Source organism: Zosterops lateralis (genome assembly GCF_965231275.1).
Source record: "Zosterops lateralis genome assembly, chromosome: 13".
Taxonomy (NCBI): domain Eukaryota; kingdom Metazoa; phylum Chordata; class Aves; order Passeriformes; family Zosteropidae; genus Zosterops; species Zosterops lateralis.
Window position 1 is genome coordinate 14,571,796 of NC_139773.1, and position 16,393 is coordinate 14,588,188.

Here is a 16,393-nt window from a genome sequence, read left to right on the forward strand (position 1 = left end):
GTGTTAAACAAGTGTTTGCAGTCATGTCTGCAGCTTCCAGGGTACAAAAAGGGGGGGGAAATGCAAATACAAAACTGTCTGTGTACTTAGTTCTGCAGGTAAGCATGGCACACTGATTCCTGGCTCCTCAAGTGTAATCTCTGGGGACAGGGCTGTGGCTGGAGTGAAGTAGCTGCAGTTCTGTGCAGGGCTTTCCTTCCAACATGCAGAAAGGGAAAAACCTCTGACTCACACACTCTGCTTGCCTCAGCCAGGAGTTCAGTGGAGTTTGTAAGCAGTAAGTGAGCTCCAGGCAGACAGCTGTAATAACATTTCTGTTTTCATTTTCTGTAACAAAAAAATATGCCTTTTAAAATGCTCTTGAACAAAGCAAGTTTGACTATGCAACACAAAATAGCAGCAGATACTAAGACACGTTACAGTAACAATCAGATTAAATCTGCAGTGTAAGATACACAGAACATTAAAGGTAAAAAACTCATGTAGTGGTTAATGGCTATTTCTTCTCTGATGAACTCCTAGAACTACCTGAACCAAACAGTTCAAATTATTAAAGCTATGTTTTAAACTGATTTCTACAATTAAAAAAATATTCATATATATATACTATTAGATGAGTCACGTCAAGTGCTCTTAAAATCTTAACTAAATATAGCTATAGAATATTTAACCAGACACTTTAAATCACATACAGCAAGTATTTTGTAGAGGTAAACATTGCCTCACATTTGCAACAGCAACTGAGTATCAGACAGAGCATTCAGATTATTTTCATGACCGTGAGCAACTGGTCAGGTTGACCTTTTACTTCCACCAAGCAGCTGCTGCTTCCCTATAAGCACTTTTTAGCTTATGGCACACAGTTTGGGTCATCTCCAAGGAGCCAGGAAATCCCAGTTGCCGTTGAGCACCTCCATCATCAACATCTTAAATATCTGGTCCCTGTCCACCATTGAGATTTGGCCATGTTGTGAAAATAGTGGGATTTTTTTTTAAGCTGCAAGCAAGGGGGGCAGAAGGCCTTTACCAGCCTAACTCAGCAAGTGACCTGAAGCTGCTGGAAAAACTGATTTAGGAACAGAATTGCCCTCAGAAGGGAGAAGTGCCCTTCATGCATCTTTTCTTCTCGTCTCTCTCTTACATAACTTGGTCTTGCCTTTCTTCTGTGAAAAGAGATGGTTTCACTGCCTGTCCCCCGCTCTGAGTGCCTGATGCTCAGTTTAATGAGCGTGGCAGCAGAGTGGGCATGAACACGTTGCCATGGTGCCTGCACAGACAGGGCAGCCACCTCATCCCATCCCCTCCTTCCAGAAATGCCAACAGATGCTTTTAACCTCCCTCTCTCCTCTCAGCATTGCCACTTCTCTGACTTCAAAAGACCTTGGTCTACCCTAGAAGTTCAATTCCCAGCCTTCAGTCTTGCAGCCCTGAAGAAATTCAGTATTTCCTTCTGGAGCATCCAGCCTAGAGCCTGAAACCTGTTTTACCAAGCTGGAGAAAGAGCTCCAGACCTCACCTCAACCTGCAGCACTGTTCCACTCTCTGCTCCCTGTGGTTCCTCTCAGCCAGAACAACCTGCCCAGCCCATCCTCACCTCACAGCTGGCATGTCAAATATTGCTTGGTAACAGTGGCACAGAATGACTCAAACTATTCCATGAATGAAAATAACAGAGCACTTCATATTGCCTTGATGACTAATATTAACACAACAGTCTGCTTTGGGATTTTTCCATCCAGGCTGAGTTGGCTGTCTGCAAAGCCTTTGCTGAGTCACGGCTAGGGAAAGCAAGCTGGGGTATGGCAGCTGCTGGGATGAATGCACAAGGCTGCTGGAAAAAAAAAAATCCCCTTCACCTCCTTTTACTGACTGCAGTGCCAAGGGGAACCACACAGAACTGGCGCAGGTTGTGGTATGACAAAGCAGTTTGGTTTCTCAACAAGCCTCAAATCTCAATAGGGCTTTAAAAAATAAAAGTCCCAAAAGTGGCAGCCTGCTGCAAGGCTGGTGTTTTGCCATAAATTGAAGTCTCCTTGAGGGATTGCAACTGAAAGGCTGGGAGAGGGTCAAGCAAACAGCGGGGCGATCCTAAAACAATTGGAAAATATGTGTTCCCCAAGAAAAGCAAGGTCCCAGCCAGCTTAAAAACCCAAAATAGAAGGTGTTAAGGAGTGCAGTAAACAGTAAACTCTGAACTTCATCTGTGGTTACTCTAAAGGAAAACCACAAAGTAAAGAAACAAACCCAGTTAGGTTTGCCCTTTCTACCGCTGGCCTGGAACGCCTGGATGCCTGTGGTCTCCCAAACCCGACCTTTCCAGATGCAGCAATCTGATTCCCACAGTGTCATCCCACAGCTCTGACCTCTGCAGCACAAAGCACAGCAGGGAGCAACGGCTAAAAATGTGTCCTTGAGTTAAATGAGCTTTGTCGAGCAGGTAGTAAGGGAAAACTTCCAGTTTGACAGAGAATAAGATCACTTACATGAAGCTTCCATGAAAAATAAGACATGTTCTCTCTGCAATCCAATCATTCCACATGAGGACTTACTTTGCTTAGAAAAAGGTAATGAATTGTAGACAAGTTACAGTCAGCACAGGACAGTACAAAACACTGGTTTTACTCCCAGTGGAAGGGCAGAAAATTACAAAAATATATCTTCTTTAATCCAAGATTGTTGTAGTTTAGAGCATGCCTGATTCTTCCTATTTCCCTGTGGTCTCACTTACTGAAGTTGATCTGATCAGAGCTCCTTGGGACAATGAGAGTGCCATCATGAAAACTTAGTGCAATTGTTGTTTAAAAAAAAAAATCAGTAGCAAGTCAAGAAATTTTCCTACATCAGTCAACCTCCCAACCCCTTCCCACCCCAAACCCTACACCAAACATAGTGTGGCATTTCAGCATGGCTTATTACCATCTTAAGCCCTAAGTCACCTCTGTAAGGCCCAAAAATACTTCTTGATTTTTTTTTTAAACACATGATCCATTTAACAATGACTGAAAGTTTAACAGTGACAGGAGTGTTGAATTAGGATTTTAGAAAATAAGTCCTTGGGGCAGCTCAGTTTAATCTTCTTTGTCTTCCTCCTTCTGCAAAACTTATTTAGACTGTAAGGAGCTGCACCTTGTCATGCTTTGGTGACACTGCAGCCCTCCTAAAGTGAGAGAGCCCAGTTTGCAAAGAGGAACTCTGGTCATTCCAACGCAGGAACCGGGACACCAGGGAACCAAATGGTGCTGTTTTTAGTCAGAAGATCTACAGCCTGCTGTACAAACAGCACCTCGAGGAGGTGAGGTGAGGCTTGGTTTGGTTGTAACACTGCAGAGATGAAAGCCTCCCCTTTCACAGTTATGGGTTCAGCAGGTCCCTCGACAGCAGAATGACGTCTTGCAGGGCGCCGACGCTCCACGGAGCTGCTTTACCTGGAAAGCAGAAGAATTAGCACAGCTGGAGATTTGCAATTAAAATTACTCACAGGCAGAGATGAGAACCCACGTGTGAAGTAGGAAAAAAAAAAAAATGCCAGCGGCCACAAAGGAAAAGGTAGCATCATTCACTGGGATTGCCACCAATTCCAGCAGTTTGTGTATGTGGTGGCAGTGATGGGATATTAGTGCCAGGCCAGGAGAAGAGATACCAAGGGAAGACAAAAGCAGAGTAGATGAGAGAAAGGCCAGATGCTGGAAGATCCTGTGGTCAGTCACTGCACAGAGCAGAGAAGGGAATGTGCACAGGGAGGCACATGAAACCACATTCTGCACCTCAGAGCTTTTACACACTAGTGCACTCCTCTTCCATCAACACACATGGACCATCCTCCTTGCTATGGATGCTCCTCCTGACACCCTACTGCCTTAACTGCTTCAGGGTTCAAAAAGCAATCTTAATTGGAACTTGTTACACTCCAGGAAGGGAGTGGGAGCCCTCCCATAGGACTGCAAGAGCAGCTGAACACAGTGTGCCCCGCAACAACTGCCACAGCAGCATCAGGAAAGAACTGGCCTTCAAAACCCAGCAAAAATTGCTTTTGGACTATCTCTTTTTCTCCCCTGCTGTGGGCATATGGGAAATCCTTAACAGCAGCACCAAAGCTTTGGCAATTTGTTGCATTTATAGTGAGCTGCTGCCTGTGTCGGTGATTTGCACCCCCTTCAGATGAGGATAAATGATACCCCTCCATTTACACACAACTTGTCACTGCTGCCTGCTGGGGAAAAAAATATAAGCTGCTATAAACCCCTACAATCCACCTGGCATCATCCAAAATTGCCTGCAGCTTTCACTGGAAAAAAAAAATCTATTAGAGCTCCCTTGAGAGTGAACACCTCTCAGTAACAAACAGAACAATTCCATGCTCCATTCAGACCTGCACATGCAGTCAGGATCTGGAAAAGATCCCAGAGAAGGCACCAAGAGTGTAACCCATATTTTACAGAGACTCACAAAACTCGAGTACATCAAAGGCTGAGCTCTGCAAGTGTGCTGAAGATGGTTCTCTACAGTTCAGTGTTATCAGTGCCTGAAAAAGAGATGAATCCAGAATCCAGCCCTTGCATGTGGTGCATCTTTCCTCTAAAACATCCTGCAAGCTCTCAAAAGCCCTTTAGACTCACAATGCTTGAATAAATATTCCTGTCCTCTTCCCTCAGCCTGGCACTGCTCCTTACCCATAAATCTTTCTCCTTTCAAGAGCACTTTGGAAGACGCATTCCTGAACTGTTTCTGTGTTCTGCTGGTGCTGCTGCTGCTGTTAGAGGAAAAATGACAATCCACAGGGAAAACAAACTGAGGAATTTCACTCAGCCAACAGGAAGGACAGAGGCTTCAATCTGCCCCAAGAAAAACTTTCAGTCAGTATTTATTTAGGAGCCTGACACCAGGACTAGCATTTAAATTCCAGGTTCTTTGCCCAGCTCTGGGCTGTCACACGGCACGTATCACCCTGGACAGTTGTGAAATTCCCCCAGCTGGGCTCAGAAAGAGAAGCAAGAGCAGAACTCCTCCAACAGCTGCAAGTCAGCAGGGAGAGGAGTCACTGCTGATATCCCAGATTACTGAAGTGCTTTCAAAGTCTTTCATGTGCAAGGCACCACAGAATTTATTCAGAACTTGTTTTCAGTTTCCTATTGAAGCTGACAAGAAATCCCCCAATGAGCCTCGCTAGAGTTAATAAGCTTAACAAGCTAACAATTTTATTTACCTTTTCAGAAACTGGTTCTTTTTGCAGCTGTTTTAATCTCTTTTCTCTTATTACACAGAACAAGCAGAGTACTATGTGGTGGGGGATGGACACCAGTTTGTTGGGGACATTTGTCTGTAACCTACTTTACTTCACTGCTCTCTACTCAAGTATTCCTGAGTGCCAAATGCCTGATGAATCAATGGCTTAGCTCCATCAGAGAGATCACAGAACCCGTGCAAATTCCCCTTGCCTTCATGAAAGGAAGTGCTAAAGGAGCAAAGAGGAGAGGGAAATCTTCAAATCAAACTCTATTTGTGAGATGAGAAAAAGCACGTATGGAGGATGGGATTTAGCCTTCCACTAACTCGTTTCTGAAGATGTGCAGCAAATCCCATCATAAAACTTGAAAAAACATCTGACATCTGGGAAATGATGACCAATATAGTTCATATAGTCCAGGAATCAACTGGACAAGAATGCTTTTCGACCTTCAGCAGAGATTGAATTGGTGATCAACAAACAAACACTTCTTCCATTGCTAAGTGTGCTTTCTTTGTGTAGCTCTGTAATAATTTCAGAACAATTCCTTAACTTTTTATCCAAATGCCTCCCTTAACATCAGAGCAAATACATACAGAAACACACATATTAAAACAGTGGTTTCCAAGAAGCTTTTTAAGGAGGTATCAATGTCCAAGTGATCTGGAACTTTTACTCTGTGACAATCTTTGTTTTATACTTTCTACCTCTTTTCACACAGAGATTGTGCCTGCAGGATTAGAGGCCATGGACAGAGCTGCTCCCCTGCTATTGGAATGAGGTTGCAAAGAGGGGATCTGATCCAGCACAGATTCCACAGAGGCAGCAGTGGGTGGCTTTTTGCATCCACAGAAAGGACTGTGTTTGGGTAAGATTTTGAAGTGGTCTCATTAGTCTGCCTTACTGGAGGAAGGTGGTTATTTCTTGTTGCTCCACTGCCCAAGGGAAGCCGGGGGGGGCGGGATCTACTGGGAGCTGAAAACCTTAAAGCCTCCTGAAAAAAAATGGAGAAAAATAGCAACGACCTTCATGCAACAGCCCAATTTACACTGTCTGCTGTTCTTTGATGCCTCATGTAAGACTGGAAACAAATCCGCACAAGGACAAAGCATTAAAGGAAAGAAAATTAACTGCACGAGAACCAATTGGAGAGGTAAATGTCGCTTCTCCCCTGTTGCTGCTCCACACCAACTGCCTTTTAATTAGAGAGCTGTTTGCATTACATGGGGTGAGAGCACAGAATCTCAATTACTCCCCCAAATACAGATGCAAGTGCCAGCACGGATCTTTCAGCAATGGGAGGGATCTCAAATAAACCAGCTCAGAGCCTCCCACACCGTGAACACCAGCTTGGGGAGGAGGGGAGGAGCGGGGCAGACACCCCAAGAGAAGATCTGTTAGAAGTTTGTTCCCTGACTCCCTGTTGGCAACTCTGAGCTGCCCTTTCTGCAGCTCTATCCCTCTCTTCCCATCTGAACACAGGCAACTATGAAAAAAGTCCTGACTAGTTTAATGGGGTTGTCAATGGTCAAACTCAGCAACTGCAATTTGCAAAGGAGTCTTTTTACTGGCGACAGGATTTGTGAACTGTTTGGGATAGACTCTCCAAGCTGCACAAAGGAACCAGAAAGCTTGACACCTTCTACACCAAATAGATCCTCAAAGAAGCTTTCCAAAATCAGCACTGCTAAGGGGCTTGTCTGTAAGATGATCTTCCCCTCCGAACTGAGTAGCTCTGTTTGAGCTAAACAAAAGTATGCCTGAAACAGCATGAACTGCAGAAAATGTGCAATTTAATAGCTGTTGCACTGTGGCAGAAAGGAGGAATTCCCACAGCTGAAAAGAGGACGGGCTGGCCAGGAACAGGGACCCAGGATGAGCTGATACCTTCAGTGATAGCAGCAGAGCTCCTGCTCCAGGGAAGCAACGTCAGATAACACGAACACAGCTCTCAAGAGACAAATGGTCTCCAGCAAGCTCTCTTTGTTCATCCACTATTTCACTATTAGACATCTTGTCCTGCAGCACAATGATTGAGATTCTTCTGTTCTCACTCTTTGGGGAAAAACCCCTCAGATCCCATTTCCAAAAGTTCACAGAGAAAGCACGGAGTTAAAAGGAAAAGGGTGGGACATGGTGGCTGTTTAAACAGGCCATGGGCACTCAGATCTCTGGGTTTAACAAAGCTCAATCACAACGTACTAACTGCACAAGCTGAAATTATTAGAGCAAACACAGGGCAGCTACAGGGAACAGCAAAAGTCAGGTAAGGGCTGATAGGAGTCTCTTAAACCAAGAACTAATTGTTTACACATAAAGGCTTGACTCACACCCTTCATTGTTTCATGGTTCCCAACTATTTCCTGATTTTTTACAGAGAACTAATGCAGTGATTTGGGAAACAAGCAGTGGAGCATACGGTGGTGTGTGGTTCAGATGCTGGCACACATGTGCTCAGAGCAGATGTGGTGTTCCCCCTTTTCCAAAGTTAGGAAATGGGCGATGTTAGTAAAGTTCGTAAAATCTCCAGTTAGAAGTTGTCAAGATCTGCATTTTTATAATTAGGAGAGCTTATTTCAGCCAAAGTAGGACAGATTTTAGAGTAGGCCTTATTTGGATTGAAACACAACTTGAATAGTGCGAATGGCTTGATGCAAATAAAAATAAGAGATGCAGATATCCTGATGCCATAAATCAACAAGCAGCATCTTTATGTGCTGAGTTGTTGCCATAAATCTTCAGGCCCAGAATAGGCAGCAGAAGTTTTGGGTTGTGACACCACTTCCATCTCAAAAAGACAGACATATTTAAGGAAAGTTTGTTGCTAAGGCATAAGTGCTAACAGCATCAGTGAGGGCCCACAGTCCTCTGTGTCACAGACCAACACAGGAGCACTCTGGTACAAATCTTGTGGAGATTCATTCTGATTTCCCTCCCAGGCTCACAGCAACAGCAGTGCCTGGGAAAGCAGCCCTGGATCCACGACCCTTGATCCACAGCCCTCCATCCAGTGTGAGCACACAGGAACGACTGCCAGCAGCTGCCCGAGAGGGGAAGTTCAGTCTGTCAAACCCTGTCAGCTATTTGGGACACGTGTATCCCCTTGTGCTGCCCTGCAGGGGAAAGAGGAGTGCAGACAGCCTGGGGTAGTGACAGGGTTATTGCAGGAGCAGGGGAGGACAGAGCTGTGAGTGCTGGGCCAAGGAGTAAAGGAAAGGGATAATGCTTGGGGCAAAGAGGGAGACTGTGACTGCCTCATCCCTGCCAAGTTAGCCCAGCAGAGAAATAAAAGAGTTGTCTTCATGAACAAGAGCTCAATGAGCAAGTCTGAGTGGATGGTGACAGCAGTACCTGTATTTCACATCAAACACTGTTGAGTCTTCGTCCTCATCGTCTTCCTCATTCAGAGGAGCCATTTCCACCCGCTCGGCTGGGGTGGTGATTATGTCATATTTCCTGGTCTTCTTAATCCTCTTGCCAGACCTGAAACACAGAGGTGGGAAAGATTGTCTTTACACAGTATTCCCTGGAGAGGCTGAAGCTATTCCCACTCTGGTGGATTCAGACCCCCTTAACAGGAACCTTGCAGAACCAGCCTCTGTCCTCTCCTGCTGCCTTTCCAAAGCCACTGTTGGTTCCTGTGTGTGGAGCAGTTCCTCGTCAGCTGCAATCCAGATCAACGTCAGTCCTTCACTGCTGACAAACCAGAGATGCTCTGGCACCCGGGGCAGGCACACGAACGCTGCAGCCACCACGTGCTCCTGCTGCCACACTCAATAAGTGAGACACGGGCTTAATCAGCTGAGGTAGCCACTGGTTTAGTGAACATGTTCAGATGAGAAAGCACAGGTTAAGCCCTGCTGAGCCATGGGAATGCTCTAGGCAGGATTAGGAGCAAGGAGGTGATGCTGTCTGGGTACAAATTGCCTGCTCGCTTTACTTGCAGTCAGGCCAAGCTCAGGACTCCCACAGCAACAACCTTGAGTCTCATCTGAAGCAGTTTCAGGCTCCATCTGTGTAGAATTTCCATTTTCCATCCAATGCTATGAAAAACAAGCAATTTGTTCAAAGCTAACTGCACCTACCACCTCTCCTCCCACAGATGCCAGCCCTACCTTCCTTTGGAAATGGAGATGCTCATACACCTGCACGTCTCACTGTTTTGAGAGATCTCTTTGTTAACACTTACTTTCAATTAATAAAGACTTGGTGTGTGGCTTTTCAACTTATTCTGTGCCTCTAGCTTGAATTACATGGGTCCATTTTTTTTTTTAATTTCACCTACTGTTTTCATGCATATTGGGAAGGTCACACTGCTCATGCATGAATGCCTTTTTGTGATTATACATTCAAGAACATGTTGATGTGTACTCGGCCAGCCTTCAGGGAGAAAAGTGGATGGTTTTGGTTAACAAAATGCAGAACCTTCCCCCACACCTTTTAGCAAACAAAACTGCTACCTGCCAAACATGACAAGGGAGCTTGCAGGCACAAGCAAAGCAGCCCAGCAGATTTTTGGTAGTCACAGCTGGTGTTCTGAGCAGTCAGCACATCCCAGGTGCGTTTTCACGATCAAGAAGCTTTGCTCTGGCACATCATGCGAAGTGTGCCAGATTCAAAAGCACAGCTTTTGCCTCAAGAAATCTTTAAAAGAGTTACACAGCAACAGGAACTGGGGTGTGAGCACTGCAGAGACACTGGGACTCCAGCTGTGGGTATGCATCTCCACCACAGTGGTCCATTCTAAGCTTAAAGTTAAGGAAATTTAAATCAGTGTCCAGCTCTGATGTGAAAATCTCAGTACCTCTGCCAAGCACTGCTTTTGGGCAGTAGTCCAAGGCTGAACAAACAGGTCCCAGCCCCTGGGATGAAGCAGTTTGCATCTCCTCCCTGTTCTGAAGGCTGAGGTTGCATCAGGAGTGGGGAGAAAGTCACCTCCTGGTCTAATCTTCAGAGCTATCTGTGCTGCTGTGTCACGCAGAGCACGGAGTGGTTTGTTCTCTCACTGCTGTTGTTGAAACAAGCAATTTTATATCCAGTACAGTAGGACTCTTAACCCAAACACTTGAAAATCCTTTTGAAACCACTTCCCTGTTACTCTGCTTCCCTGCTAAAAACTAGCAGCAAAGTGATGCACGGAGGTCTCCTCTTGCAAGTAAAACACTTTTTACAAGAAATATTTACTCATGCTGGGAAGCCTAAACACAGACCAAGACTAACCTGTCAGAACTAACCAAGCACAGCCTTAACACTTTGCACTCACGTACAGCCTACAGGGGGTTCCCATGGGCTCCATTTAAGATCCTACCCAAATATCAGACCCACTTTACTGAGACCCCTCCTCCCTCATTCCTTCCATTAGAAAACATCACATATTCCACATATTCCACAGAGTTAATCTTAAAACTGTTAATAACAGAGTGGTTGAACAAATTACTGCAGAACAGATATTTTTAGAAATGGGAAACTAGAATCCTTTTGCCTCCAGCCATTAATCAGTCTATTTGGGCTACACTTCCAAGAGGATCTGGAGCAGAACTCACTGTACAGTGACCTATTAATCTCCACAACCTCACTTAAAGATGGTGCTCATCTAGGATAGAGAGGAAGCTCATTTTGCTGCTGGTTTTTGGCTGAACCGCTAGAACCAGTTGTTTGCCATTGATAAGGCAAAAAGGTCTTTCCTTGCCACCTCTTTCTCAATCCATTCCACCCCAGATTATCTAGCTAATTTGTCATTAATCTGCTTTCCAACAGCCCATTTTCTCATTTGCTCATTTGCACAACTCCCCCAGGCTTCATAAATACCAGAAGAATTACCCGAGTTAACTTTGCAGGAAAGCCTTGGGAGTTTCCCTGCATGCACAGTGAATAAGGCTGCCTGTCAGGAAACTGTTTCACATAAAACTCCTGAACCTCAGTGGGATCCCTGTAACCACCAGCAATGACAGCAATGACAGAAAGGAAAAGCACTTTATTCAGCAGGTGGGAACAGGCAGCAGAGTCAGCAGAGCAGCACAGGGCAGGAACTACAGAACACAAATGTTCCATGAACTCTGGAGACCTCCTGGACAGGATCAGGACACGTTAGACCTCATGGGCAAACAGAGCATCTCCTTTCCAGTCACACTCATTTTGTGGGGATTTGTTAAAAGCAAACAAAAATCATGCTGGAAGCTGTGGCCAGACTGTGCCCCTTGCACAATGACAATGCACTCCCCAAGTGGTCTAACCAGGGTAGAAGTGGTTCTGGGTCGTTCAGCACAGAAAACCATCTTCCACTTAAAAAAACCCTGTTGCTTCTGCTGATTCAGCCACCCCCTGTAATTAGGAGGTAATGCTACAGGTCTTGCCCAGAACTATGAGGAGGGAAGAAAACCCAGGTTAACTGAGGGCAGGGACATTAACCTTTCACTGCAGACCCAGTGCTGAGGCACCACACACCACACCAGGGTCTGCCTGCTTCACCCAAAATCAGACATACATCCCTCTCCAGACGGCAGGGAAGGACAGCACACAGAGAGCAGAACACTGACTTTATGTCTGTACTTTGACCAGAGGCTATTTTGATCAAGCACCAGTCATATGCAGCACTTCATCCTCCTTTCTGAGGCATCATGTGGTGGGCTAAGTGCTCGAATCAACTCACTGGCTCATTGTATTATTTACGCCTCTGATCTATTTTAGTCCACAACCCTGACATTCAAAGATTATTCTTTTCCTGACCCAGAGAGAGAGAGGTCTCCTCTGCATTTCTTATCTCCTGCTAAGAGATGTAGAGGGAGGAGACCATCCCCTGGAAAGAAAAAAAAAAAAAAAACCCAAACAACTAAAAAAAAACCCCTTATCCCTTCTAAGTAGGGTTCTTACTGGAAGTCTGACTAAGCCAGTCCCTCCTAGAACTGCAGCAACATTATATCCAGAATGGAATTAGGACCAGTTTATTTCCTGTTAATGGACTCCCTTAGCAGCGAAAAAGAAAAAAAAAAAAAATGGAACTATAAACCTCAGGAAACTCCAGGCTTCCTACCAGCTGGTGAATTAGATCAGCAATATTTCATTACTGTTGATCTCTCTGGGTATCACTGCTCTCTGGATGGTGCTGTATGCAACAGAGTTGAACCACCGAGCCAAGTCCTCGTGTGTTTTCTGGAGATGGGGCGTGTAGTGACAGGACAAGGAGGAATGGTTTCCAACTAAAAGACAGCAGGTTTAAATTAGATATTAGGAAGAAATTCTTTACTGTGAAGGTGGGGGTGAGGCACTGGCACAGGCTGCCAAGAAAATCTGTGGCTGAGCCACCCCTGGGAGTGTTTAAGGCCAGGCTGGATGGGGCTTGGAGCAACCTGGTCCAGTGGAAAGTGTCCCTGCCCATGCAGGGGGGGTGAAATGAGCTGATCTTTGAGGTCCCTCTGAACCCCAACCATGATTCCATGATCAATGCTGCTGCCTGCCCACGGCTTTCAACACAGGTCACAGATATATGTTTTGGGGTTGAATGTTTGGTTGATATGGAGGTTTTTTCTTCTCTGTTTAATGTAACTTAATCTGAGTTTTTCTCTCCTGTTGCTGGCAAAAGCCTTGTCTTTGCTGGAGTACTGTAACTGGTTATAATACAATTAATTTTAAATCAGTAAAACTCTCTGGGGTTAAGCCTTGGATGGCCTGGAGCAACTATCCAGCTCATAGAACAAAGGGTCTTGTATCTTATGATCATGTGCTTGAACCTTTCTCCTCTATCTCATTTATACCAGTTTTGCTGGAAAACTAAGCTTAAAGTGGTATTTGAGGAAGAAATCAAAATTGAACAAGAAAAATGCAATGAGATGCAAAATAAGCAGGTAGCTTTTCTCTAAAAATCTGGATATACAGCAGCCTTTCCAGCCTGGATTTCTGTTTGTTCAAGGGCAGGTCAAGACATGATGCAAACACTTATAAAGCAAAGTTTTTTGCAACTAAAGCTTTGAGTTGCTCTCAGCTGGCTCACTGGAGCAAAAATAACTTATCAGGTTTCCCTAGAAGGCACATGGTCTACCAGCACCATTGGCCACATCTAAAAAATTACATTTCCTGTGAGCTGATCCCAAGAATTGCCCTGCAATGGAATGAACCAGGGGAGAGAAACAGGGCAGGACACAGAGGTAAAAAGGCAAAACCCAAAACACAGATCAAAGAGTGAGTTTAGCCACACACAATCTGTTGCAAGACACTGTGTTTCTTGGTAATGCAAACCACCCAACTATTTGAGAATAAAATGGAATTTGGTTTGTTGTGGAAATGGTTTTGGGTTGGGAGCATGCAGAGCCCATGGGTGTAGGAAAGAAAGCAAATCCAAGACTGAGCTTGCAAAAAAGAGTAAATAAATAAATACTACAGCAAATTAGACCTTGCCACATGCAGACAAATAGCAGTCTTGGCTGGCCTTCATAGACCAGCAGCCACAGAGAAAGGAAATTCAGACCACTTTGGGTGATACCACATTCTCAACCACACGACCATCAGATGAATTCAGAGCATAACATTTCCAAAAGGAATGAAGAGGAATCTCTGAGTGTTGCCTTAAGGACTGAGCTGAAAGCAGAGAAATATATCTATTCCTACTCAAACAAAAAAGGAAAATAATATCAACAGAAAAATATGTAAAAGTGAGATGTGTATAAAAAATAAAATGTGTAAAATATTAATCTGACGCCTGTGACGAGTATCTGGCCAGTCACTGGTTTATTTCATCTCTACAACCCATATAAAAGGATAATTTACTTCCAACAACACAGAACAATTTCACAGTGAAAGTTTAATCAAAGATTGGATTTCAGCAAAATCTCTTTAATAGGAATCCATGACTCTTCAGGAAAAAAATTGTAATGTTTTTGACTAAGTGTGAACAAAGCTTGTATTCTGATGGAGAAAAGCTTTACATTTATTGAGGGTAAATCCCTTATCTCTTCTGCAACAGAATCTCCACTGATCTGTGTTGTCAGCTACAAGTGTGATGCTTTACAAACATACCTGTTGGTATTCTTGTCTCGTTTGCAACTGGGATAACTGTTTACAAACAAGTGCTCTGTCAGATAAAGAAACATACTCAGAAGCAAATAGCTTCATTTTCCACTTCCCCAGCAGGTTCTACCAAAGATACACAAAACATCTCAGAGGGTGTTTATTTTAATATATCTTTAATGCTGCATTAACTCTGATCAGCTGTATAATGACGACTTGGACATGGAAGAATAAATCCATCTTTGCCAAGGTGACTTTCACTAGGACCTGTTTTTGCTGATAATCGTGTAGGGAAGGCTTTTAAAGGTTATCAGTTTGCCTTCTTTGGCTACCAACATTCAGCCAGGGCTCCTTGACACAAGGTATTGCTTTATACTCAGAAGAAACTGTGGCAAAGAAAATAAACTCTCCAAGATCACACAGAACTAGGAGTAGAAACTTAGCACAGAATGAAAAGTTTTAGTTATAGACTTCCTAATTCTAGCTCATATAACCTCTACCAATCCTGCTGTTTGTCCGTGACAACTTTATGCAGCTGCAAAGCAGACATATTGATTAAAAAAAAAAAAACCTCTTCAACACTTTATTGGGCTCTCCCAAACCACATCAGTTTATGAGCACATTTATTTGCATTGCCTTTGCCAGCTGCTGCACGCACTTAAGCAGAATACAGTTAAATGTCAATTTCTTCAGAAAGTATCAGCCCTGATCATTTCGGTTTATAGAGCACACTTCGGAATACTACCCTCGTGAACGCTGCCCTTCCCACACGGAATTAATTCAAAGCAGGGGAAGCAGAGCATTCAGCCATGCACAAAGGAGCTGCCCGAAGACACAACAAGGAAGAATTTGCCGACTCCACTTGTTTAACCGCTTCTGCCACCTGAGCCGGGGCTTCTCCTCCTCCCTCCGCCGAGCGCCAGCTGTTCCCGTCTCTTTCCGGCTGTCCCTGCCCAGCAGCGGGCCCTGAGCGGAGACACTGCCCCATCTGGGCCTGGATGGATCTCCGGCCGGGCTTTGTGTGTCCCCAGGGCCGGGCAGCCCGGGGCTCCTCGGGCACCCATCAGTGACCCCCAACACCCCACATATTCCCAGATCTTCCAAGGGAGTCTCCCGCCTTTCCCACTCCAGCCCCTATTACCCACACAAGGGGTGTCCCCAGGCTGGAAAACCCCATTGGAGCCCGGCTTGCCCTGGTTTCCCGCAGGAGCGGGGGAAGGCCGGGCTGGCCAGGCCAGGCCCCGCACGGCTCCCCGGGGGATGATGCCGGGCCACGCCACACACGCCGTGCCTGAGGCCGGGCTCTGAACACAGCGTTAGCAGCTTATATAATATGTATGTAAGACACGTATTCTATACATAAATAGGAAAACAATAAAACAGGAGGGGCTTCCCCCCCTCCGGCCCCTCAGATCGCGGTGTCCCCCCTGCCCCGCTGGCCCTGGCTCCTCACCTGAAGACGCGGAGCAGGAGGCAGGCGATGAGCGCGGCCGTGAGCGCGCAGGCCCCGATGACGGCGGCTTTGAGCGCGGAGAGGTCGCGGAGCACGGCGGGCACGGGGCTGAGCCGGGCCCCGCTGTGGTTGCCGGGCCCCGGCGCGGCGGGCGGGCGGCTGCCGTTGCCCAGCGGCGGTTCCAGGCTGCCGCGGGCGGCGGGCGCGGCGGGCAGGAGCAGCGGCAGCAGCAGCGAGGCCGCCAGCAGCGGCAGCGGGGCGGCGGCGGGGCGCATCCTCTGCCCGCTCCCGTGCCCCGGCTCCAGCCGCGGCGCCGCACCGAGCCCCGGAAAGGGGAAAGGCAGAGCCGGCCGGCCCGGCCCGGCCCCCGCCCCCCGAGAGGCGCCGCCTCCCGCCGCCGGGCACAGACAGCACCGGGGCCGGGCACAGCCACAGCCAGGGCCGGGCACAGACAGCACCGGGGCCGGGTACAGCCACAGCCAGGGCCGGGCACAGCCGCACCGGGGCCGGGTACAGCCACAACCAGGGCCGGCACAGCCGAACCGGGGCCGGGTACAGCCGCACCGGGGCCGGGCACAGCCAAAGCCAGGGCCGGGCACAGACAGCACCGGGGCCGGGTACAGCCACAACCAGGGCCGGCACAGCCACAGCCAGGGCCGGCACAGCCACAGCCAGGGCCGGCACAGCCGAACCGGGGCCGGGCCACAGCCAGACCG

General features: G+C 46.6%; 1 protein-coding gene across 1 annotated transcript; it reads right to left on the minus strand.

Moving 5' to 3' along the window:
- Positions 1-942: 942 nt before the first annotated feature.
- Positions 943-15,952, minus strand: FAM174B (family with sequence similarity 174 member B; the record flags this gene model as incomplete). The annotated part of the gene is made up of 3 exons (XM_083871373.1): positions 943-3,425; positions 8,576-8,707; positions 15,678-15,952. The coding sequence occupies 3 exons, from the start codon at positions 15,950-15,952 to the stop codon at positions 3,422-3,424; spliced, it is 411 nt and encodes a 136-aa protein (XP_083727499.1). The 3' UTR covers positions 943-3,421.
- Between the last annotated feature and the right edge of the window lie 441 nt (positions 15,953-16,393).